At 32.6% G+C, this 24,464-nt stretch overlaps 1 protein-coding gene across 1 annotated transcript in view; it reads right to left on the bottom strand.

Moving 5' to 3' along the window:
• FSTL5 (follistatin like 5) overlaps nucleotides 1–24,464 on the bottom strand; it is a 1,020,077-nt gene that overhangs the window by 148,815 nt on the left and 846,798 nt on the right. The window contains exons 9-10 of the mRNA XM_074227423.1: nucleotides 17,649–17,810; nucleotides 16,587–16,721 (exon numbers count right to left, since the gene is read on the bottom strand). Of these exons, the coding sequence (XP_074083524.1) occupies nucleotides 16,587–16,721; nucleotides 17,649–17,810 (297 nt within the window). The remainder of the gene's footprint in view (nucleotides 1–16,586; nucleotides 16,722–17,648; nucleotides 17,811–24,464) is intronic.

The raw sequence follows: 24,464 nt of genomic DNA, 5'->3' as shown, positions 1-24,464 counted from the left end.
TTGGTTCACCCACTGTTCCCTGTGACAGACCTTTTTGGTAGGTGCTCTTCTCCTAGCTTCTTTTTCTGGGTTTTGTCGATCTAACTTCTGTTAAGAGGTTTCTGTCACATTATTTTTTGAGAGTAACCAAGAACACTTAGCACAGTGACTGCCTTCTCTTTGCCATCTTGGCTGGAAGTCAAAAATGGGGCCCAAAATTTGAAAAAAAAATTGTACTATAAAAAGTTATTGAACTAAAGTTTTATTCATCACGATATTCAAAGACCTTCGACTCATAGTTTTCAGGCATCTTTTGGGCAAATATGGTGCATGGATGCATGCTTAGTCGATTCCATTTCATGAACCTGAAGCACCAGTTGTGTCCTTGGAAATGGGTCACTTTTTCATCAGTAATTGTTCTAGCCTTCTGCTGAACCATCTTTGTGGACACAGGAATTCCACTGGCCACTTACTCTTCTAGACATATTTTCAGTTCCTTCTCTAACTTAGGCCATTTGGCTGACTTGCCTTTCATGGTTTCTTCTGCCAGGACATCTTCAGAAGGATTTCTTCTTCCTGGAATCAATCTGGATTAATTTATCATATGGAGGAGCACAAACTGGTGCTCAGCAGCACAGTTTCCATTCACTTTTGCAAACTGGATCACTTTGAATGTGAATTCAGCAATGAATGAAAATCTTTTTTGAGTCATTTCTGGGTACAATGTAGCAAGTGTCACCTAATATACCAGTAACAAATGCAAAATCACAAGTACAAAGACAAATGTGAAAAAGTAGGAAATGCAAATAAAAAAATCTGCAACTACTCTTTAAGATGCTCCCAGTTTTTAGACCCCAATTTTTTTAAAAGGGTGTGTCTTATACATGGGGAAACATAGTATAAATATACACACAAATATATGTATATGCATATATATGTAAACACATATAGACACACATTTATATGTATTTTTATATTTATTTGTGTATGTGCATGTGTATGTTCATGTATAATCTATCTACTTATCTATCCTTTTATATATATTCTCAAATTTCCAGGCAGGTTGTAAGAAGGAACAATCCTGAAAAGCACTGGACCCTAATAGATCAGTGATGAAAGGGTCTATAAAATCATCAGTGTCAATTTGAAAAACACTACTTAAAGTTCTATGTTCTTTAGATTCAATGTTTTTCTTGAAAAATTGGGAATAAGGAATTTTTAATAAATATTAAAATTATGAGTGTGTGTGTGCGTGTGTGTGTGAGAGCATGTGTGTGTAAATTTAGGAATCAATGAAGAAATTGAATCTATAAAAAGGGAAAATATAGCTAGTAAAGAACAAAAAACTAAATGAGTCAACTCTTTAGGTATGTTGAAATTTCAGGCATTATTCTACTAATAACTTTAAATGTAGTCAGTTGATTTGGAAAATTTTTCTGAAACAAGTTTAAAAAATCCATACTATAATGTCTTATTCTTTGTAGTCAGTCTTAGGAAAAAAAATAACATGAATATACTAGAAGAATCTTATCCAAAGGTTAAAACTAGAGGAAATCAGGTAAAATTACAATGAAATGAATTTGAAGAAAAGAAAAACTTAAGAATGTGAGTTACACAAATAGAATTTGGGCAACCTCATAGCTAAAGGCATTCATGGAACTCTTTCAACAAGTAAGAACTCACTATATATTACGTATGCATTATATAGAAAATATTGATTTTTCTTTATGGGTTAGATAGATAGTCCCTATGATTTCTTGTAAGTGTGGGATTCTGTGACCTTGTAAACACCTTGGTTCTTCAGTTAAGGAGCTTAAATACTAAGCAGGCAAGGAAGACAATAAGATTTTTCATGAATTTTAGGAGTGAGGATTTGGTTTAACTCTCCTAAAGGGAGAGTAAGCATGTTTAAATATCCAGCATACAACATAAATAGAACTAAAATCACAAAGAAATGGTTATGTTGTTACCTCTAGAATAAAGACTGAATAATAAATATGTGTGAAGGATCTATTCATAATTGTAAATATTTTTTAGAAACAGACATTGAATTCTCTCTTGTTTTTTCTCATTTGAGTCTTGCTTCACATTTTCCCACTTAAATTGTTAATTTTAAATTTTATTTCACAAATAAATACATTATTATGAATATTTTAATTTCACTCAATGAGTTAAAAATATTTAGCAATCAAATTTGCTCTCTTGACTAACAAGCTAACAAACAGGTGTCTAAACTCTTAACTTAAAACAATTCTAAAGATACCCTAACATTATTGGCTAAAATAAAAACAGATCATAAAATCCATTTAAATGGATCAAAATTGCCATAAAGAAAATCATAAAATTAAAATAACAAAAAAAATCCTCTATCCTAGGCTTGTAGTTGTAACAATGTATTGGAATATACCTTATTATTGGGAAAATGCTAATAATTCCCACTAATTTATCATTAAGGAATTAATAATAACTAATAATATTATATACATAGGGATAACACTTTGAAAAATACTATAACTCTGTAAAGCAATATTTTGAAATATGACTCAATCTTTCATAAACAAAGTATATGTATAACTGAATTAGACACAGGAGAATTATTTTATATTTTGATTCTTAGAATAGTAAGACTTGTTGCTTTTCATTCATGTCTGACTCCCACTTGGGGTTTTCTGGACAAAGATACTTTTTAGCCATTTCCTTTTCTATTTCATTTTACTATTGAAGAAACTGAGACAACCAAGGTTAAGTAACTTGCCCAGGATCACTGAACTTGGGAAGATTATTCTTTTTGACTCCAGGCTTGGCATTTTTTCCATCTCAGCACCTCATTGCCCTTACACTAAAGCAAAGACAATTTGATAATAAGTTCTCCTCAGCTGCTGGAAGAGAATTAGATTGTTTTCTAAAACCATTAGTAAATTTGTTTTGATTTCATATGTTACAGGGATTTTATTGTGTGTTACAGGGATTTTATTTTCTTTTGTCTTTCCCCCCTAGTGGGGCTGAAAATGGTGTTGAGAAAAAAGTAAATTTCTGCTAATTTAACAAATGAATATTTTGAAAATTACATGATTTCTTCCTGTAAAAGGAATATGTGGGTGATATTGCATTAAAGTATATATGGTAACTTTTCAGAAGAAGGGAGGCCATTTTCATTTACAAGAAATCAGAAAACTATTTCATGTTCTCAATTTCAGATCTTTTAGCTCTTATTTGACTGATATACTTCCCCAGAAGATGCTGTTTATCTCTAAGAAAAGATGAAAGTATAAATTGACTACTATTCTGCAATCATACTGATGTAGAGAATTGTGAATGTAGCAGAAACAAAATCTGTTAAATAGGTGAAGTTTCCTGCTCCTGAGATTCTGCCTCCCTTGGACACTGTTGATTGTTATCTTGTCCCTATTTTCCCTTCACTTAAACTTGGCCTGGATGATGGTGGGTAGGAAATGATGTGTTGAAAGAATATGAAGGACCAGTACATAGATGGCCATTGTAAGTTACCTGGCTCCAAGGTGTACTTACTCTAAGGGGTACTTAACAGGAAGCATCACCCCTTCAAGGCTCTTGTTTCTTTCAGCCTCCCAAACAGAGGGATGAGATTTTCTCTGGGTCTTCCTTAATTCACGTGGGAGCTCCATGGCTTCAACACGTGGCCTGCTTAAGCCAAACCTCATGGCTGCCTTCTCTCTCTCTCTCTCTCTCTCTCTCTTTCTCTCCCCCCATTTCAGCTGAGTCTGCCAATTAATTAAAAATTCATTTGGCTTTTCCTTACTCTCTTCTTAACTTTCCTATGACTTTCTTTTGTGTGGTAACATCTTCTTTTTTAAGTTTTTGAAAGGCAATGGGGTTAAGTGACTTGCTCAAGGGCACACAGCTAGGAAATTATTAAGTGTCTGAGGTCAGATTTGAACTCTGGCACTCCTGACTCCAGGGCCAGTGCTCTATCCACTGAACCACCTAGCCACCCCTGTGTTGTAACTTCTTTTAATAACTCACTATTTTCTTTTATACTTGCATTCCCAGGTCAGAGTGATTCTTCACAGCAGATAATCAAACACTATATGAGTTTCAATTCATATTTATAGATTATGTTCCTTATCTTTTATCTAGTGATATTTAGAATATGATTTTTACAAAAGGAACCAGTAAAATGTTTTCTATTATATTCAGATTTTTACAAAAGTAATCCCTATTGTTGTCTACATAATGCAATTGACTGAAGTAAGGAATATTGATATTTGGATATCCTCCACCACTTTCAACATCTAAAAAGCAGACTTCATCAATGATGGTTGACCTACATTCAATCTCAGAATATTAAAGAAAATACCACCCTCAGTCATCTTCTTTTAGTGGAGAATGAGTTCAGCCTAGAATGGATTTTTCAGTTCAGATATCTCTTTTTGACCTTTCTCTAAATTGGTATTATAAACATTCATCTTAGTCAGTTGCTGCAGTGTGAGTATATTAACTGAGAAGCTTCAAACACATCATTAGGGTCACAGATTCATATGATTAAGAACTGAAAGATTACCTTGCTGATTTCAATTTTAAACTTGCTTTTACTCATGGCTTTGTTTTTCCATCACACTCATATTACAGGATCATGATATCATAAAATGATCATTAGAGGCTTTAAACCTATTGAGATTACTCTCTTTATTTTAATAGATGAAGAAACTAAGACATTTTTCCTTTTTTTACAGAAACTTCACTTTAAGTTTAAAATTCCTAAACAAATCACAATTAAAAAATAAAAAAAAAGAACAGTGTGAGACAGAGAATTTTAGTGAACGTCAGGGCAAAAAATTTAGTATCTCTATGTCATACAGAATTTTATCTCAATGCTTTATGCCTATTAAACTAACTCTTTTAACAATGATTTTTTAAGAAAATATAAAAAATTTCAGTAAAAATAACATTAAAAATCATATCTAAAATATCTGGAATATCCCATGCCTAAAGTTTGCCATGTCTACAATAGAGTGTGGGGAAATGAATTCTCTTAGTCCTTCTCTTAGGTTAACCTTGATCTCTATATTTATTTCAGTTTTTTCCTTTTTTATGTTACTATAAGCATAAAGTATAATAATTGATTTAAATACAGCTATCTTGATTGCCTCAATTGCTAATGCCCTTTTAAACCACTATTTTATATCTATTTGATAAATGCTTCTCAATTTTTAGGGTATCTCCCTTAATAGAATGTAATCTCCTATAGGGAAGGAATAATACCTTTACCCACTTAATATCCTGAGTATCCAGCATTTGCCTGGCACATAAGAATTGATTCATAAATTATTGTGTTTGGATATATTATTTTTCCTGGTTCTACTGACTACGTTTTGCAGCAGTTCATACAGGTTTTTCTATGTTACTCTGAATTCTTCATTTACAAATTATGGCATAGTATTCTTCCATTTCTTTAGTTTACCAACCCATCAAATAAGATAGGTGACACAATAGACAAAGACCTAGAATTAGGAACATTAAAGTTTAACTTGCCCCAGATAATCATTATATGTGTGACTTGGGCAAGTCATTTAACCACTGCTTCAGTTTCAACATCTGCCAAATGTGGCAATTGCACCTTCCTCCCAGGATTATAAGGATCAAATGAGATTAACTGAAAACATTTAGTGGTATTTCTCACATAGTAGACATCATTTAAATAAAAGCCATTATTTATTATTATTATCCCTAGATTTTAAAGATGAAAAATAATTACAGCACAGACAAGCCAGACGTCTTGTCACATCTCACAAAGAGACTAAATAACAGACATTGGGTTTGGATACAAGGAAGAGAGATTTCTTAATAATACATTTATAAGTAATATTTTTAAGATCTTAAACATTATAACTGATAAAGTGATAACAGGTTAGAGATTGCATAAAGATTAAGTAAGTATTCTTGAGTTCAATTCAGTAAGAAAAGGAGATTTCATGACTTTTATGTCATAAATTAAAGATAAGTCAATGACTACCAAGAGGATCTGATCTGTGGCTTAAAAGATTAAAATATAGAAGAATATTAATGGCAGAAAGCCTTAAACTGCTATTCTGGGCATCTGTTGATATAAAAAAGAAATGATTTTAAAAATTGCTGAAGAATCAGTGATACCATTTTCTATGAAGCTTGCTCAAAGAGACCAGAGTTCAACTGTGGGTTGAAATATAGTCCTCTATTTATCTAACTACAATTTGAACGAAATGAAATTTATCAGTAATCTACCTGGTTACTATAATCTCTGGTTTGAGAAAAAGAAACATAGTGGGAGAAAAGGATTTTATATCTGCTTTGCTGTAAGTAAAGGTCTGAAACCAATTGGGTGAAGCAGAATTATATTGTCTGAACTTGTGAACATTGTCTAGATTGTATATCTGAAGAATTTTTTTATAATAAGATGCTCAGAGGTGGTAGGAAAAATAAAAATTGCATTGAATGAAGAGCTGTTTTGATGTGTCCTTATTGTCCAGATAGTCAACTTGAGGAACTTTGCGTTTTTTTTCCTAGAATCAGATAATTGAATGATACAATATTAGCATAAGACTTTATTAGCCCATTATTATTAGCTCCCTAACTGTTCAGTTAATGTAGTTAAAAGCACTTGTTACTGGTTCATCAATTCAAGAGCAGAAGAAGAATGAATTTTCTCAATAGGAGAGTCATGTAGATCAGAAGGAAAATAAATTGGAGATAAGTGATTTCATGCATTTTAGATGCTTCCTTAAGGGAACAAGCATATCAAGGTTATTAGTCTAGAGTTATGACTAAGCCAGAACACATTAGTCGCCCATATGCCTCCCTATTAGAATTTTTTAAGTGTGTATGCATTCCCATTCTTTAGACCAAGAAACCTTGTGCAGCAAGTTCATTGAGAGTGTAAATAGATTTAAGGGTAAACTTAAGTTTTTGATTATTTATTTATATTATATTGATAAATAATAATATCATAATTCATCTTGATTTTGACTTGTTATTAAACAGTTTAAAGTATCATGCTTTTAATTTTGTATAAATTAGAAGCACATTGGTTGGGATTCAAAAACTATAAGAGTGAATAATGGGAGGGTATTCTCCTCATTAAGGAGCTACCTAGGAAATGATCAATGTTAATGGAAGCAACTCCTCTTGGCAGTTCAGAGAGCTAGAAAAACTGTATTAGACTGGCTATGGACAATGATGTCCTCATCCAGAGGAAGAAAAACAAAATGAAACAAAACAAATAATAAAAAAGAATGAAAAAGTAATCCTTCAGAATCTAGTGAACACTTTATAAAAATTATCTTTTATGTATCTCTTTCCCTTAATCCTAATTCCTCATATTGAAAATGACTAATATGTAAACATGTTTATTCAAAAATATGTATAGACAATGCAGTCTATTTACCTCTGAGGGGAGGGGGGTGGGAAAGGAGGGTGGAAGGAAATTTTGTAACTTAAAAATATACATGTGCATATGGAAGAAAATAGGTCGAAGAGAGATAGATAGATAGATAGAGAGAGAGGGGGGGAGAGAGAGAGAGAAGAGAGAGGGAAGGAAGGAAGGAAGGAAGGAAGGAAGGAAGGAAGGAAGGAAGGAAAAGGAGCTACCTAGGACTCCAAGAGCTTTGGATCATAGCATCCTGATGATGACATTTCTCTTTAATTCTCAAGTCTTTTGGTTTGTGGTTAGGTTGGGTTAGCATGTCCTTTCAACAACCAAGAATAGCAAAAATAAAATTGCTTGTGCTATATATAATTGAGTTCATATGCTTTTTGGGGGGAAAATTTATCTCTCCAGACTGCAATTCCCTTATATGTTAAGGAATTTACTGAAAGAGATAATGAATGAGTTGTCTTCTAGCTCAAACATTCTGTAGTTCTGTGGATCTGTGTCTTCTAAATATGGAGTGGAGTGGCAGGTTCTTTAATTCCTCTCATCTGTAGTCAGTAACTTATATGGTCTACGAGTTGATGTTTCATATTCTCTTTATACATTTGTCAATAAGATTACCAGGATGACTTCATCATCATTAATATTGATTATCTATTTAAGAGGGCATCAGTAGAGCAATATGATGATGATAATATTAATGCTAACATTTATTTTAAAAGTAGATAACTACATGAAAACAAAATTAATTACACATAATTTCCAGAGATGCAGAAGTCCTGAAGAAAGTTCTAATATTTCCATCAGGATTAAAATAAAAAAAATTTGATAGTGGACTGATAGTTTTTCAAATAGGTATTTTCTCCATGCCAATGTCATGAAAAGTATTTAGCTTGTGGGTCTATCATGAAAATGTCAGTATAAATTATCTCAAAATAAATTAGATAAATTGATACTGTTTAATAGGAGATGAGATATGGAGATTCCATTAAAGGTAGAGAAAATTTTGCAGAGAAAATTTAGGTAATAAATCATAGTCAAAAAGCTTTTAATCTTATTTCACAATGGAGGCAATGGAGATGCCTGGTTGACTACAACAGCTGTAAAGCTGTCAAGTTTCTAACATTCATATCATATAACCTCTTGTTAAGGAATAGGACAATGACATTATGAGGAGGGAAAAGTGCAAGGTGTAAGAAGAAAAAAATAGATTTAGTTAATGGCATGGAAAAAAGCATATTTTTTTGAATTCAGTCTTAAGACTCAGGAAATATAAGCCAGATAGCTTTCAGCTTGCTTTGAGTAGACAGTTAAAAGGATTTACAGGACAAGTCATTTCATGGGATATGACAATGTCATTAGTCAGATTGAGAGGAATATATGCTAGACAATACAGTAAATAATTAAACCTCATGAAGTAGTAAATGCTTATTAAGTATAGTTAAGTGATTAATGCTAATGAAGGCCAGTGATGCAATTGATGATCATAACTAGCTTTTCTTAAATTATATAATGGATACATTAATATGTACATGTCTAATATGACAAACATGAAACAAGTAGATGGTTCTTCTGAGACTGTAATTGCAACATGAAATGTTTGATTTCTTCTAAGGATCAGCATTTAATATAAACCTTGCTCATTGGGCACTCAGTGGGTTGTCATGAAATCTTTATCTCTTTTTTCTTAGTTATCTTTCTCTTTCTTTTTTTAATCCCTAAAATACTTTTTATTACTGTTTATCTTTCTTCCCTGCTTAGCTCTAACACCTTGATTATAACTATCAGGATGAAAATCCACCTTTTAGCTCCCTCATGTTCAATGAAGCTTTTTCTACTTGCCGTGATTCTACCCGCCTCTCTAAATGGTTGACAGCACAAAAGCTTATGATTATTAAGTTTATCACTGGGTCATTTTGTTTCATCTGAGCTCCAAGTTTCTGCAGAATCACTATCACAGCTGTTGGCGACTTTATGTGGTCTGGTTACCGGAGAGAGGATTCTGCCAAGTGCTCTTTAGCTCTGAGTTAATAACCTCTCACATTCTAAACATTAAAACCAATCTCCAGGAAGGCACTTTGCAATGATGACTTTATAAAATCTCATAGCTGTCATCTGTGCCATTTTTTTCAGAGATGTACAGGGCCCTGCTTCCATTCCATGCTTCTCTATGACCTTAAATAAACTACTTTTGCTCTTTTCCCTGTTGTAGAATTATGATTGCTGCAACATTATGAGATGCTTTAGGCAGTTATTGATTGTGGATTGCAAAGCACTTTGTGAATTCAGATTCTGTATATACTTCTCCTAGCACTATATACTATACATTCCAATATAAGGTCAGTGCAAAGCAAGCACAAATGAAGCACTATTCATGTCTGTCTAGGATGTCTGGTGCTTAGACTTGAGTTTCTTAGTTTTAAGCCAATGGAAACACTTTTATGATCTGAGGGTGTGGCAAACCTGCATTTTATATTTTCTACGGAGCTTAGGTGGGTCTGAGCATTCAAATTACTGTGTTAATCTTTAAAAAAAAGGAGCGATCATTTAGGGTAGGGGTAGGCCATTCAAACTACTTGAGTTCATTTATTTGTTGTTGTGCTTCTTGCTGGTGAGAGTGGCATTGTATTCATGAATGAGTATTAAATTCTATATGCATCTCTTGAGGGACTCTTATTGGGTTGTGAGACCCAGAAAAACTAAAAGGTTGGAAACCCCTGCTTTAGGGCAGAATGAAAATTGGCTGCACATAGAAAAGTCATACTTCAAAGTTGGTTTTATGGATGGTTTTTTACCCCCTTCTAAGCTAGCCCCATACATGAAAGGAAAGACTCCATGGGTGGTTTCATATATTCATGCAAATCACTTCAGGCTTATAAAACAGTTAATGATCCCATAGCAGAGAAATACATTACATTACACTTCTCAGAGGATCATAGGTCTATTTCAGGAATGGAATTTAGACATCATTTGGTCCAACCTCACATTTTATAGATAAGGAAAAGAAGCCCTGGATTAATTTAGTGGTTCGGCTAAAGTCTCAAAAGTAAGTCTCGGAGCAGGTTTTGAACCAAGATCATCTGATTTTAAAATCTTTGCTCCCTTCCCTGAAATAAACTGCTTCCCTTTGAATAAGAAGCATAATTTAAAATACTACATCTATGAATCTAGTAATTTTATGTCAAAGGAAATGTGATAGACTAAAGTGGGATTTTATAATTTGCTTCTGTTTGTTTCCCTCCTCCATTTTTTTGTAAACTCTAGAGAAAGATAAATATAATTCCACAACAGTGTATTTCACTGATTTTTTAAAACACTGATAGAAAAGTGCTAAAAAAATACACTGAAATAGGCAATATGCAAAGGTCTAATAATAAAAAAAGGCAGAGTATTATGCTGTCACTCTTTGCTGAGACCCTTACCAAGGTGTGATCAAAATGATGCTTTGTATCCTACACTATGCAATCACCTCCTCACTTGGAGAAGGGACTGATTTCACAGTGTTTCTCATTTATATTAATCTTGATGATGAGTTATTATTATCTAAGTATTGACTTCCTTTAGGAATGGAAACAAACATCTCAGGTACTTAAGTTAGATGCAAGGATTATTAAAAAAAACAAACACTCTTAAGGTCACTAAAATCATCTTCATATACTTTATTTTGTCTTATAATGTTCATTTCAGTAACTGTCATTTGTTCATGAATATCTCCCATTTTCCTTGTTATTTAATTGATCTCATTCCTACTCTCTCATAAAATACTCCAATTACTCTCACCCAGAAACCTAAATGTATCTCAGATAGGTGAATGAGGACTAAGATTCCCTGAAACTTTCTCCATGTTTAAATGCTTCATGGAAGGAATAGCTAAAATGAAGTTTCTCAACAAAGTTTCACAGTATTAGACAACATTTTCAATTTTGAGAATTATGTGCTGGAGCAAAATACAAGACTAACAGTTATACTTGACATGCTACCAGAATCTATTCCCTGAACAATACTTGTCAGAGGTGAAATGTAGGATAAGTAGAAATGTGATTGGCATTCCTTAGCACCTTAGTAAGCAGATAATAGTTAGATGATTATCTGAAGCTATATCTCAACAAAACTGGTTTATTTGTTTGTTTGTCCCCCATCCCCATATCCTCCAAATGAATACCCATGCTGATAGACTGACCATCATATTATACCTATATCTTCCAATCATATAAATATGGAACAATTAATGTGTGTGAGTGTATATATATATATATATATATATATATATAAATATATATATATATATATACACATATATATATGTGTGTGTGAATGTGAATGTATTCTTAAAGACAAATTATATTTATCAGCTATATCCTGAAGTATTTACACCTCTTATACTATGTTCCATTGCTGTTTTGAATTACCTATAATTTTAATGATACTTAATATCAATGTGTGATGAATCACAACCGTTTTGTGCCTATTTCTTCATCTCTTGGGAAAATCATGGGGAAAATAATATTTTTCTCACAGGGCTGATTTAAGGATCAAAGTCTATGACATATATAAAATTCAACCCTTCAAGCATTATAAAAATCCTAGCTGCTATTGTTAATCATGATAATGAATATCATCATCATCATAATAATGAAACCATGGAATTCCATAATTTGTAACCAAATAGCTTCCCAAGAGAAAACTGATACATTTTTTTAAAGATATTTTGGTGACTGCTTTGAAGGCTAGGATGACTAAAAGTGTGTTCTAATTGCTAAATTGTGATTTTCCCCATTTTTTTATATAAATCTAGATAAAAGTCGTCTAGCCACAGTGTCCATACAAGACATATGTCCTCATTGACTGATTCATTACTTTTCTTATTTAATTGTCTCAATAAGTTCAACATGTTTCCCCGTGCTCAATGTTCTTCATTTATTGATTGCTTTTATTGCAATATATTGTATTTATTTATTTATTGCATTTATTGATTAAAAGTTAAAGGACCAAGAGCAAGGCTTCCAGCATATTAACAAGATCTTCTATGGAAAAATTATTGAAAATATGGAAAAATGGGGCAGCTAGGTAGCACAGTGGATAAAGCAACAGCCCTGGCATCAGGAATACCTGAGCTCAAATTTGACCTCAGACACTTTAATAATTACCTAGCTGTGTGGCCTTGGGCAAACCACTTAAACCTATTGCCTTGCAAAAAAAGAAAAAGAAAAATGAAAATATAGGGAAAAAAATAAGGAGCTGATGCTGTAATCAAAGAACCTATGTTCATCTCTTGCCTGTGACATTTATGAACTGCATAATCTTCAGCAAATCATTTAACTTCCTTACATCCCAATTTTTCATCTCTAAAATAAAGATGTTATAGTAAAGCTAAGTGGTGTAGTGGATGGAACACCAGAACTGGAATCTTCTCCCCATACTTCAAACCCTCCATTTTTTCCAAATAGAATAGTCAAATATGAAAAATGAATATAAAGACAACATTAAAGGGGGTGGGGAAACCTATGTGACAGGATAATACTGAAATTTAGATAATCTATTTTGGCAATGAGGGAAACTGAAGATTGGCTAAAATAGGAGGGATTTTTATTTTTTTTTGTTTAAATTTGATTTCATTTTGTTTTTATAATGCCCAAAACATGATTCAACTTGATAGTACATCATAAATTGCAAGGTTTATAATCATGATGTTTAAATTCTACCTCCAACACTTTATATATATCAGGATAAAGAGAGGGACCAGTCGTATGATTTCTGCAGTATAAAGAAACTTTTGGTGAGGAAATACCCTCCACCATTGCAGGTCATCCTTTTTTTGTGTCTTAGAGTTTTAAAAAGTTTTCTAGACTATTGACTAGGTAAAAGACTTTCCCAAGATCTCTAGGTTAGTATAAATTGGAGATAAGACTTAGACCCCAATTCATCCTGCTTTTGAGGATAGTTCTGTATGCAGTATCTCATGATGTCATATACAAACACTTAATAATATATATATAAAAAATAAAAATATTTCTATATTATGTACATATGTTCTATGAATATGAATACTGTATTAGTCATCTGTGTAGCTACCAAAAAATTAGAATTATAGCTTCTACTTTAAATCTGAGAGGTGGCTATAAACACTTCTAAAATACAATAACACAAAAAAATCAAACAATCTTTCATACAAGTGATTTTGCAAATCTTATGCATTAAGACTTTTATAGATATAATGAAAATATAAATGTGTTCTAGCATATGATATATGTGCATAAATATATATTTATATACCTACTTATATACAAATACATGTGTATATACATATTTATATATACACATGTGTTTTTCAACACATTCAACATTTTTCTACATGGGCTTATTATCTTGGAAACAACTTCAGTCTTTATTACTAATTTTTAAATTTCCATTTCCAAGATATCGATGGGCAAATAATTTACTTTAAATAGATTCTTAGAGACAGCTATTTTAGAAATACTAAATTAAATAACATTCTTCCCCCCCCCTTTTTTGGCAAGGCTAATGGAGTTAAGTGACTTGATGAAGGTCACACAGCTAAGAAAGTATTAATGACTAAAGCCAGAGTTGAACTTAGGTCCTCCTGATTCCAAGACTGGTGCTCTAACCATTGCACAACCTAGCTAACCCCAAAAATAACCTTCTTAAAAATATCATACAATGATATGAAGATTGTTGCTTTAATTTGGTGGGAAATAAGTCCATATCATTCTATCTCTTGCGTTAGTCTCCTCATCCAGGTGTCATACTGACTTCCTCTTCTCCTTCTCTTCTCCTCTACACCATTTGTATTTATTACCTTATTTCTTTAGAATGTAATGAAGTTAGGGACTGTTTTGTTTGTTTTTATTTACATCATTAGGTCATTCTGTTGGCACATAGGAAATATTTAAATAATCTCTCTGTATCTCTGTATCTCTCTCTCTCACTCTCTCTCTCTCTGTCTCCTCTTCTCATCTGTCTATATATTGAGTATAAGAATACTGTCAGTGATGATATAAAATGGAATGTCAAATGTACAATGACAATGATACTCAGAACACTCTTAAGTATATCTGGAACCTATTTAAAATGTAATTGGGAAATATTCCACAAAATAAGAGGAAATAAAATGGAGCAGAGATTTGTTTATAGTTTTCCACATTACTATGTGACCTGCCTTCAGGGATCCCTTTCTTACTCTTTAGTGACCCCTATTTCTATTTGAGTTTGACAGTACTGACCTCCATTGAGAAAAGTGTTGCAAAACATATTGAAAATATGTACAAATGGAAAATGAGGAGGAGGGAATTATGTAGCAAGATACTGAGATACTAAGAAACAAAGATGAAACCTTCCAGTAAGATGTTATAAATCCAAGAACAGAAAGTGCATATCCTGAGATTGGATAGGGTCACTATTTGTTAGAAGGAAGTATGTATGTGCTGGAAAAAAAAGTTAAAGATCTATCGATGATAAAATAAATTCAAAAATAAAGGTCTATTTTTTTTCCTAAAAAAGGGGGATTTTAGGGAATTACATCCAACCAAAACATTAAAGTACTAGAGTTAATAACAAATAGTAATAAATGAGAAGAAAATTGGACTTGGCTCTTTCAGTGCTTATTATCTTTTTTTTAGTTTTTTTTTTTTTTTCGCAAGGCAAACGGGGCTAAGTGGCTTGCCCAAGGCCACACAGCTAGGCAATTATTAAGTGTCTGAGACCGGATTTGAACCCAGGTACTCCTGACTCCAAGGCCGGTGCTTTATCCACCATGCCACCTACCCGCCCTGGTGCTCATTATCTTGATCTCAGCTTAATTTGCTATTAGTATTCTTTCCTCTGTAAGCTATCCTATATTGACAACATGTGTATATATATGTATACACACACACACACACACACACACACACACACACATATATATATATATATATATATATATATATATATACATATATATTTCATTATAATGTGGCACTACCAGAACTACAGAAAGTGATATGGCATATGCTTGACATATTAATTTGATGGATAAGGAAGCTCATCTGGGAAAAAAATAAAATCTTACTAAGGGCAGGGAGAGTTCTCTTTTTCTCTTTGTATTCACACCACCTAGCACAGAAATCTGAAACATGGTAGAATACTATCTAGACCTGTGATGTTACAGACATAGGGAACTCCCAGATAAAGAATCTTTCTCTATCAAAACATGTGGGCAATATTTTTTGCAAATAATAATCTCTAATAATTGTATAGGGCACTTAAAGGTGTTTCCATAGTAAGAATGGATCAGAGCAGTGGTGGGATTCAAATAAATTAATGACCAGTTTATTTTCCTAATAGGTGTATTAAGTATACAAAAGATATACTGAAAGGTCGTTTATTATTTTCTATATTTAATACTCGAATAAGAATAATAAACGAGGTATACAAAATTAGATTATGTTATACAACACACAGCAAGCAAACGAATCCTTGTGGAGCAAAAGCAAAAAAAAAAGCAGCCATGTGACCACAACAGTAAATGTTGGAACATATGCAGAACCAAACTCATTCTACCAATCAATCCTAATTCTTTTTTCTGCTATTTCCAGGTTTCCAAAATGGGTGATTAGGTAACCCTTGAAATCTATATTTCCTTTGGATCATTGTGTCCCAGTTTCATATTGGTTCAGGGAATAGCAGCACACTTATAATGTCTTGGGGGATTTTGAGGCATAACACAAAGCAGAAAAAAATGACTACTTATCACTTCTTGGTTGTTTGGCACTTTTTCTCTTTACATTATATGTTTATTTACAGAAGTAAAAAACCAAGAAAATTAACATGTAATATTTCATTAGGTATTGGTTCTGCTGAACCAGTGTGAACCAGGTTGAATGCCATCACTGGGTCAGGGGTAGGATTTGAACCTGCATATTCCTGATTCTGAGGTTAATATTCTAATTAATGTGCTAAGTTGGCACTTAACACAGAATAGGCATTTCCAAAATGCTTATTGATTATTAGTTGTTTGATTTAAGAAATTTTTTTAAAAAATGAAAACTAGCATTTTACAGCACATAGTTCTTTTCCTTTAAATATCTCACTAACAGATTTCTTAATAACCCAACTCTCCTACAAATATGAAATGAATAGGCACATCTAATTGTGCATTATATCCATTATTTTACTTTATAATGCATTTGGTTTTTACTGATGGTTTAATATATGTACTACATACGTGTCTTTCTAGCAGAATCTTCCACAAATAGAGAAGAGATGTCTTCATCTACTCCTGCTTCATTCTTGGCAATACAGGTGTATGCTCCAGTATCTTCATAGCGCACATTGCTGATATGAACTTCACTGCCATTTGCTAAAAGAGAAAAAGGAAAGGCAACTTGTAAACTATAATTTCAGTTTTGGTAGAGTGCTTTCTGATTATCCAGTCACACAGTTCTCTTAGTTCATCCTAATTAAATGCTTTTCTATTCTGAGGTTGTACACTAGAAAAATGTCAAAAGATTCCAGAAGTATTCAAGTGTTTAGTGAGCTTGACTATTATTCTATTTGCTGATAAAAGGAAAGGAAAATTTCCATTTGACTCTTTTCTTGGATCTTTGTACACATTTAGGTTTATATAACTAAATATCAAGCAAATTAAAGGGGCAAATTCAAGCTCTTTCTGTATATGTTACTCTGCTGTCTTTTCATCCCACTGATATAAATACTCATGCAAGCTTTAACATGATGTTAATTTTACATTTTAAAGAAGATCTTTTTCAAAATCATCAATGGAACAAACCATTTTTAAGAAACATGCAATAAGTTTACCTCAAGTTGTATAACCATAAATAAGTATATCAGGAATAGGCATTGGGTGCAGAACCATGTATTCAAAGATAAACAAAGTATGTTGGGCTACATGCATTATTTCAGTTGAGTCCTGCTGATAACACTCTACTCCCATTCATGGAGGATCAAATTATGCCCTACTCTATCCTTGTAGATATGCCCAACTAGTATAGCTCACTGTAACTACCATAACCTTCTATTTTTCTATATCAAACATTTTGGGACAGAATCAAAAATAAACTTCCTCAACTCCTTTCTTCTATTGTCCCACCTAATATGGAAGCCCCTTTTCAAAGCTAATCCATCCTTCAAGTACTTATCTGTCGCCCCTGAGTCCATCCATTCTCATATAAAACTATATAGCAAAAGTAACCAATAAAATTAGGCATGATTTCAATATCAACTTTGTACTTGTGATCACTGAAGACAAACACAGAATTAAATTTACCTTGAAGAGTTAACTGCTTGGATAGTTTTGGAGTAATGTCAATTCCATTCTTTAGCCAGCCAAGCTGAGGTTTGGGAATGCCATCTGCATGGCAGCGAAGACTAGCAGTTACACCTGGTTCTCTGGCCTGGCTCTCTGGGTAGACGCGGATAACTGGTGGAACTGAAAGGAAAAATCACATAAGACTGAGTGAGTACCAAAGTTATTTAATGATATATTATTGTACCTCCAGCATGTCTAATATTCTGATTTTAATTCTGTTACTTAAACAATTTGTTGTTGGTCAGCTGTGTCTATATGTTTGTGACCGAATTTGGGGCTTCCTTGAAAGAAATAATATAGTAATTTGTCATTTCCTTCTCCAACTCATTTCATTGATGGGAAAATTGAGGTAAAAACAGGAGCTGACCAGGGTCACACAGCTAATAAATATCAGAGGTCAGTCAGGAATTCTATTACCTGTCCCCTTTTGCCTTAACCACTATCTCTTATCGTTAACAAAGTAGATTTTTAAAAACTGATTATATTTTAGGCCTGTTATCTTTTATCATATTAAATGTTATCACCACTCTTTAAAGTACAAGTACCAATATAATATTTTATATTATACTTTCCTTATATATAATTTTTCATTAAATGTAAATGCATCTTATTTTCTTATATGAGTGAATGTGTTCTGATGAACACCTATCTATGATCTTGAATGTATGTGTTTTTACCTCTGATTAGAGGGGATTTGTGAATATTTAGGAATATTCATATACCAAAATCTTTTTATTAGTTACAGAATAATTAGGACATCAGAGGGGCATCCAGTCTAACTAATAAAGAAATAAAAATATAAAATATAAAACAACTGTTTGCAGGCTCTGTTTGAAGGAAAAAAAGTGAACCAAACCATCTTCTTTTGGATGACTCTAATTGTTAGAGAGGTTTTTATTTCTTTTCTTTTGTTTGCTTATTTCCTGATCTCAAGCATGAACTAGTTTCTTTTTAACATCCAGCTGTTGCTTCCATAGGAATGTTCCCTATAGAGTCAACATAAGAAATCTGTATTTCTTCAATATAACAACCTTTTAAACTGTTTAACAATTAGAACCAAAATTAGAGGCAGCAACTGAGCTGACCTCACTCAATATTCTCCTCCAACAACTTTAAAAATAATACATCAAATCAAGTTTTGGATCAGCAGAACCAAAAAAAGAACAATTTGAAGAATTTTTCCAGTATAAGAAAACTTAGGAGGTCACTTTTGACTTGTAGGATGGGAGTAAGAGGAAGTCTATACACTGCACTTTGGCAGCAAATGTTTTCTCTATGACCGCATCAGCAGTTTTGAGAACTCTCGGCCCAGAGATAGTAATGGGGTTTTGGTGGACAAGTGGTCAGAAGAAGATTACTGGTGAACCTTCGCTGGCACTGGGTAAAGCTGACATTGACTGGCAACTCTGTTGTCCAAATGCAGTTGTGAATCCCAGAGCCAATGCAGAGAGACTGGAATTTGATCATAAGGATGTACTGGTCATATACTAAAGGAAAGAGGAAGAGCAGTATTTGCAACTGCAAGAGACTGCAGGCAATTCCTGAGTAAAGACCAGAGCACAAATCAGAAAAGCTATGATTATACCTCAGCAATGATCACAAAGTCACAAGGATAAAAATGGAAGAATATGTGAAATATCTCATAGATTAAAAAAATGAAACAAATGACCTAGAAATATATGGAAAAAAGATTACTTAAGAATTAGCCTAGACATCATCTTTGAAGAAATTTTAAGGAATGCTGCCCAGATATCTGATTCAGAGGGCAAAATAAAAAATAGGAAAATAAAATCTACTAATCACTGGAAGACATTCCAAACCGAAAACTTCCAGATATGTTATAGTCAAATATCAGAGTGCCTAGAGGTCAAAGAAAAAATATTGCCAACAAAACAGGAGGAAACAATTCAAATATCACAGATCCACTGTCAGGATCATACAAAATTTAGAAGTTTCCATGTTCATGAAACAGAGGGCTTGGATTATAATATTCCAGAACGAAAAAGAACTAGAATTCCAAGTAAAAATAACCCATCAAGCAAAATGCATAAGGGGGGGAATAGATAATTAATGAAACAAAGGATTTTTCAATCATTCCTAAAGAAAAGACCAGAATAGAAAATTTGACAGTCTCTGAAAGTTTACTCTCTTCTAATGTAGGCCAAATTTGGAAGCTTTTTTGGCTGCCCCCATTATACTGCTGACAAATATTGAGGTTGTCATCCACTAAAATCCCCAGATATTTTTTCACATTAAATATTATTAATCCATGCCTCCTCCATATTATACTTATGAATTTGATTTATTTTTTGTACCCAAGTGTAAGACTTTATCCTTATTGAATTTCATTTTATTATTTTCTGCCCAATGCTCTAGCCTGTCAAAATTCTTTTGTATCCAAACTGTCATCTAGTATGCTAGATATTCTTTCCAGTTTTGTGTCATCTAAAAATTTGATGAGCAAACTTTTTTTTTATCCAAGATCAGGGAAAAATGCTACATAGCACAAGACCAAGAACAAATAATCCATGGCACAATCCACTAGATACCTCCTGTGACACTGACACTGAACCATTGACAATTATGCTTTCAGTCTAACCATTTGAACAATATTGAAGCATGTGACTGAATTATTTCTGAGCCATATCTCTCTAGATTATCCAAATGAAGAGTATAAAATACAGTTTTATTTCAGTCAAGGCTTTGCTAAAAATTAAGTAAACTCTATCCATAACCTTTCCCCTTAAACATTAATGGAATAGGAATGAAGTTAGCCTGCTATGATTTGTTTTTGAAGCAACACTAGGACTTTGCAATTACTTCATCATTTTATAGATATTTGCCAATTGTCTAATGATGCTTTCAAGTCAAACTTACTGACTTTTAGCTTACAGAATATTTTCTCTTCCATTTAAAAAACATATGAACCTTTGCAGCTTTCCAATTTTCTGGTATTTCTCATGTTTTCCATGACCTTTAAAATATCATTTACTGGTTTTAAAATCACACATTTTTATCTGAATCCAAGGGTAGAATTCAATTCAAATGTGTGAAATGAATCAATCAAAAAATTTTCCAATAGTCACTTTCCCACTTATTTATTTTAGTTATCAACTTCCTGTTACTCATTTCTGTTATTCTACCATTCTCAGTAGGTGAGAAAAGCAAATAGAGAGAAAGAAGATGAGGTGAGGTAAACACTGGTAAAGTATTTTTGTTTGTGCATGGATATTGCTCTTTATTTTTAACCAGTATGTTCAAGTAGGTCTACTACTTTGTTGAAAAGGCCTGTCAGTACTACTAAATGATCATGATGTGGACAGAAAGATGAGATGAGATGTTCATTGATCCATGCAAAATGTGAAACTAGGAAAATGACAAAGACAGAGAAAGTGGTTGTTAATCTATTTGGGTGGGGAAGAAGACTATATATAATCTTAAATACATTCTTGGTAGAAACTGTAAGCCCTGGATAACTACAATAAATAAAAGTAATCTTTTTTTTAAAGAAAGGCATTTTGGTTGGGTTAAAGGAGAGAATCTCCAATAAACAGATCAGCATCTTAAGATTAAAACTACTGTTAGATCTGAAATCCTTATAAGCTATCTCTCTAAGCCAGGAGTAAGGGGGGGGGGGACTCCTCTGCTCTATCATTTCAACACAGTGGGAAAAAAAGTATACTTGCCAATGATGGCACCACATGATTGATTTTCTTCTTTCTTCTTATTCTGGAATTTTAATTCCCCATTCCCTGATGATAATATGTATCCCAGAAAAGGAACACTAAGAACTTATTCACACAAAATTTAAAGATCCCTGGTTTAGTGATTCATCTGACTCCCCAAAGAGGAATTAATATAACTTTAATGTATAAGACTCACTTATTTTTCAACGCTAGGGACATTATTCTAAACAATAATATTCATTATTTATGAGAACATTCAGAAAATTTAATGTGTAGGGGCATTCCAAAGCCAAGGTGTAAATGGTATTAAGGAATTTTATCCAAGAGATGTATCATCAGAAAAAAGAGGTGGGTTGGTTATGCCATGAGAATAAGGGATGAGAAATGAACTGATAAAAGCAAAGAACTAGTATCCACTAAATGTTAAAGCAATTAGACAATGTTAAAGGAAATCTACTGGTCTATAGGTTACGTCTTTTGTGGAGGATCAATGGGAGAAAACATACTAGAATAATACATATTGAGAACTGAAGGGTAGATCATGATTCATTAGATAGTACTTCTATTAGTGTGATCTATCATTAGAATATTAAGTAATAAAATATAACTTTATAATGCAAGCAGCTGATATTGTCTAGTAATCAATTATGTTATTGAAAACCAGAGCTATATTAGATAATTCCTTGTTTACATTCAGAAATTTAGCTGATGTTAATTTTATAATTATTTGATAAATTGTAGCACAATATATTTTAGTACTATATTGACATGGTCCTGTTCCCTTCCAATAACCCTGTGACCTAGGTATCACAAGTATTCTAAGTCCCGTTTTACAGCTGAAGAAACTGGAATTTAGAAGGATTATATAAGCTTCCTGTGTTTTTATATACAAAGATTTAGCTTATTTAATGAAGAGTTTCATTCAAAGCTCATGTGACCAGAAATCCAGTGCTCATTTCTTTGCATCATTCTGTAAACATTTTGAACTAAAAATATATAATGGTAACATAAGGCCATTGGACAAATGTAAGGCAGGCAGGGATATCATACAGAGAATAGTCTGTTGATTAGCAATGATTTAGCAAAATCTCTTAAATTTCATGTCTTTTAGTCTACTCATATATATTATTTTAAATTAAATTTCAATACAGTTTTCAGGAATTTGTAAGTCCCCAAAACAACTGAAGATTAAAAGTAATATGCCTTTACATCCTTAAAGATTTAGTTCAGAAAAGATGAAAACATATGTGCTATTTATATGACATAAAATAGTTGGGCACAGAAAATAGAATTAAGTATTCTAAACAGCTATTCTGGTGTTTACAAGAAGTGCCCTCAGCATGTAGCTGTTCTCTAAGCACTGCATGTAACAAAATACTTAAAATTTCTGCATGCCAAAATATGAAAATATATCTATGGCAACTGGTTAAATGAAAAAGTAAATAGCTTTAAAATGTGCATAGGCTTTTTGACAATATATGATCACTGAAATATGTTATCAGGCAGATATATTTTTAAACTTTAAATAGCCAAATTAATGTTTGCTTTTTTTTTTTAAATGAGTTCTGCATGGGATTGCTACCATTCACAAGAAATCACAAAAGCCTGCCTTGCCCCATTCTTGTATTATATAGCACAAGGACTCAAATGTTATTCCAATGTGTTGGTTTACTTTAATGACTTTTTATCATATAATGCATTCTCATTTGGAAACCATTAACAAACCCAAATCTACATTTGAGTCCATCTTTGCCCTTTAAAAAAAGTTACTTTTTTACCTTACTGCAAACATCTTGTATTAACTGAAAATTAGTTTTTTTCACCAAGCTCCTTAACTGAAAATAGATTATCTAGCACATCTAATTAACACTAATAGTTCAGGAAAGTATGCCTTTGCTAATTTCTTATTAATAATAGATTCAGAAAAAATTACAAACTAAACACTTTTACTAGGTCAAGGCTAAAGGAATGGAAAGGATTATGAATATGAGATGAATCTGAGAAGACTTTTTTATTGTAAGGACTTTCAATAATTATATAATGTAACTCCCTTTAATAAAAAAAAAGACTGAATTACAAATCCCCGATTAACCTCTTCTTCTGAATGTAAGGAAAATTAATATATTTTGTTGGAGAGAAAATTCACTGAATTTCAATTTTTATTCTTTATTTGTGCTGCCATATTAAGGAATGCAATAATTTTAGAGATAAAATTAATTTTATTGACTATCTTTCCTCTCTGGTTTAAATTTATATTATGCAAATGAAGAAATTGAGAACCAGAATGTTAAAATAATTTGACTAAAGATAAATGACTAATGAGTTACTGGAGATGGACTAGCACTCACTGTTACTTGTAACTTCAATGAAGGAATTAATTTGGACCCTTGCTTTCTGCGCTGGACCTGACCTAACCTAGTTATGTTCAATTTTTAAACAAATGGGACACTCATAAATCATTCACTAGTTAATAAAAGGAGATTTACTTAAACATAGAAGGAGAAGGGTATTCACTTTGTATATCTACTGAGAACGATTCACCCAAGCACATCCAGTTTACAGAGTTGCCCATCATGCTCTGACAAGGCATTCGAGGGTACCTAAATCTTCTGTGGCTATTTTTTATTCAGTTTCCCAGTAAGTGATACTAGCAGCTCATCCCTCAGGGCCCAAAGGAAATTCAATCTTGAGGATTGTTTCAAACCCTTGTAAGGAAAGATTTACTCAATTTACATGTAATAAAATATTTCTTCTACCATAGACAGTCATTTTTAATTTATTTTCCTCAAAAATGAACTTATTTTCTCCCTTTTATGGAGAACCATAGGTAAAGGAGAAAGAAATACCAAAGGAAATCAAGTTGTAATTTCTGGAATCACAGAATGCATTGTCGATGAAATCCTAATAGAATTTGGGAATCCAGTGGTAGATATCTCTCCAAACATGGGTTAGAATTAAATAAAAAGCAACACAGTAGTCTCAAACATATAAGTAATGTAAGATTTAAAGAACTTAGCAGATTAATTAATTCATTAAGGTTTTTAAACTTTAGTACAAATTGTCATCAATTAATAATCTATCTCCCATT

Source organism: Macrotis lagotis, chromosome 3 (assembly GCF_037893015.1).
Source record: "Macrotis lagotis isolate mMagLag1 chromosome 3, bilby.v1.9.chrom.fasta, whole genome shotgun sequence".
Lineage (NCBI taxonomy): Eukaryota > Metazoa > Chordata > Mammalia > Peramelemorphia > Peramelidae > Macrotis > Macrotis lagotis.
This window is presented reverse-complemented; position numbering and strand designations above follow the sequence as displayed.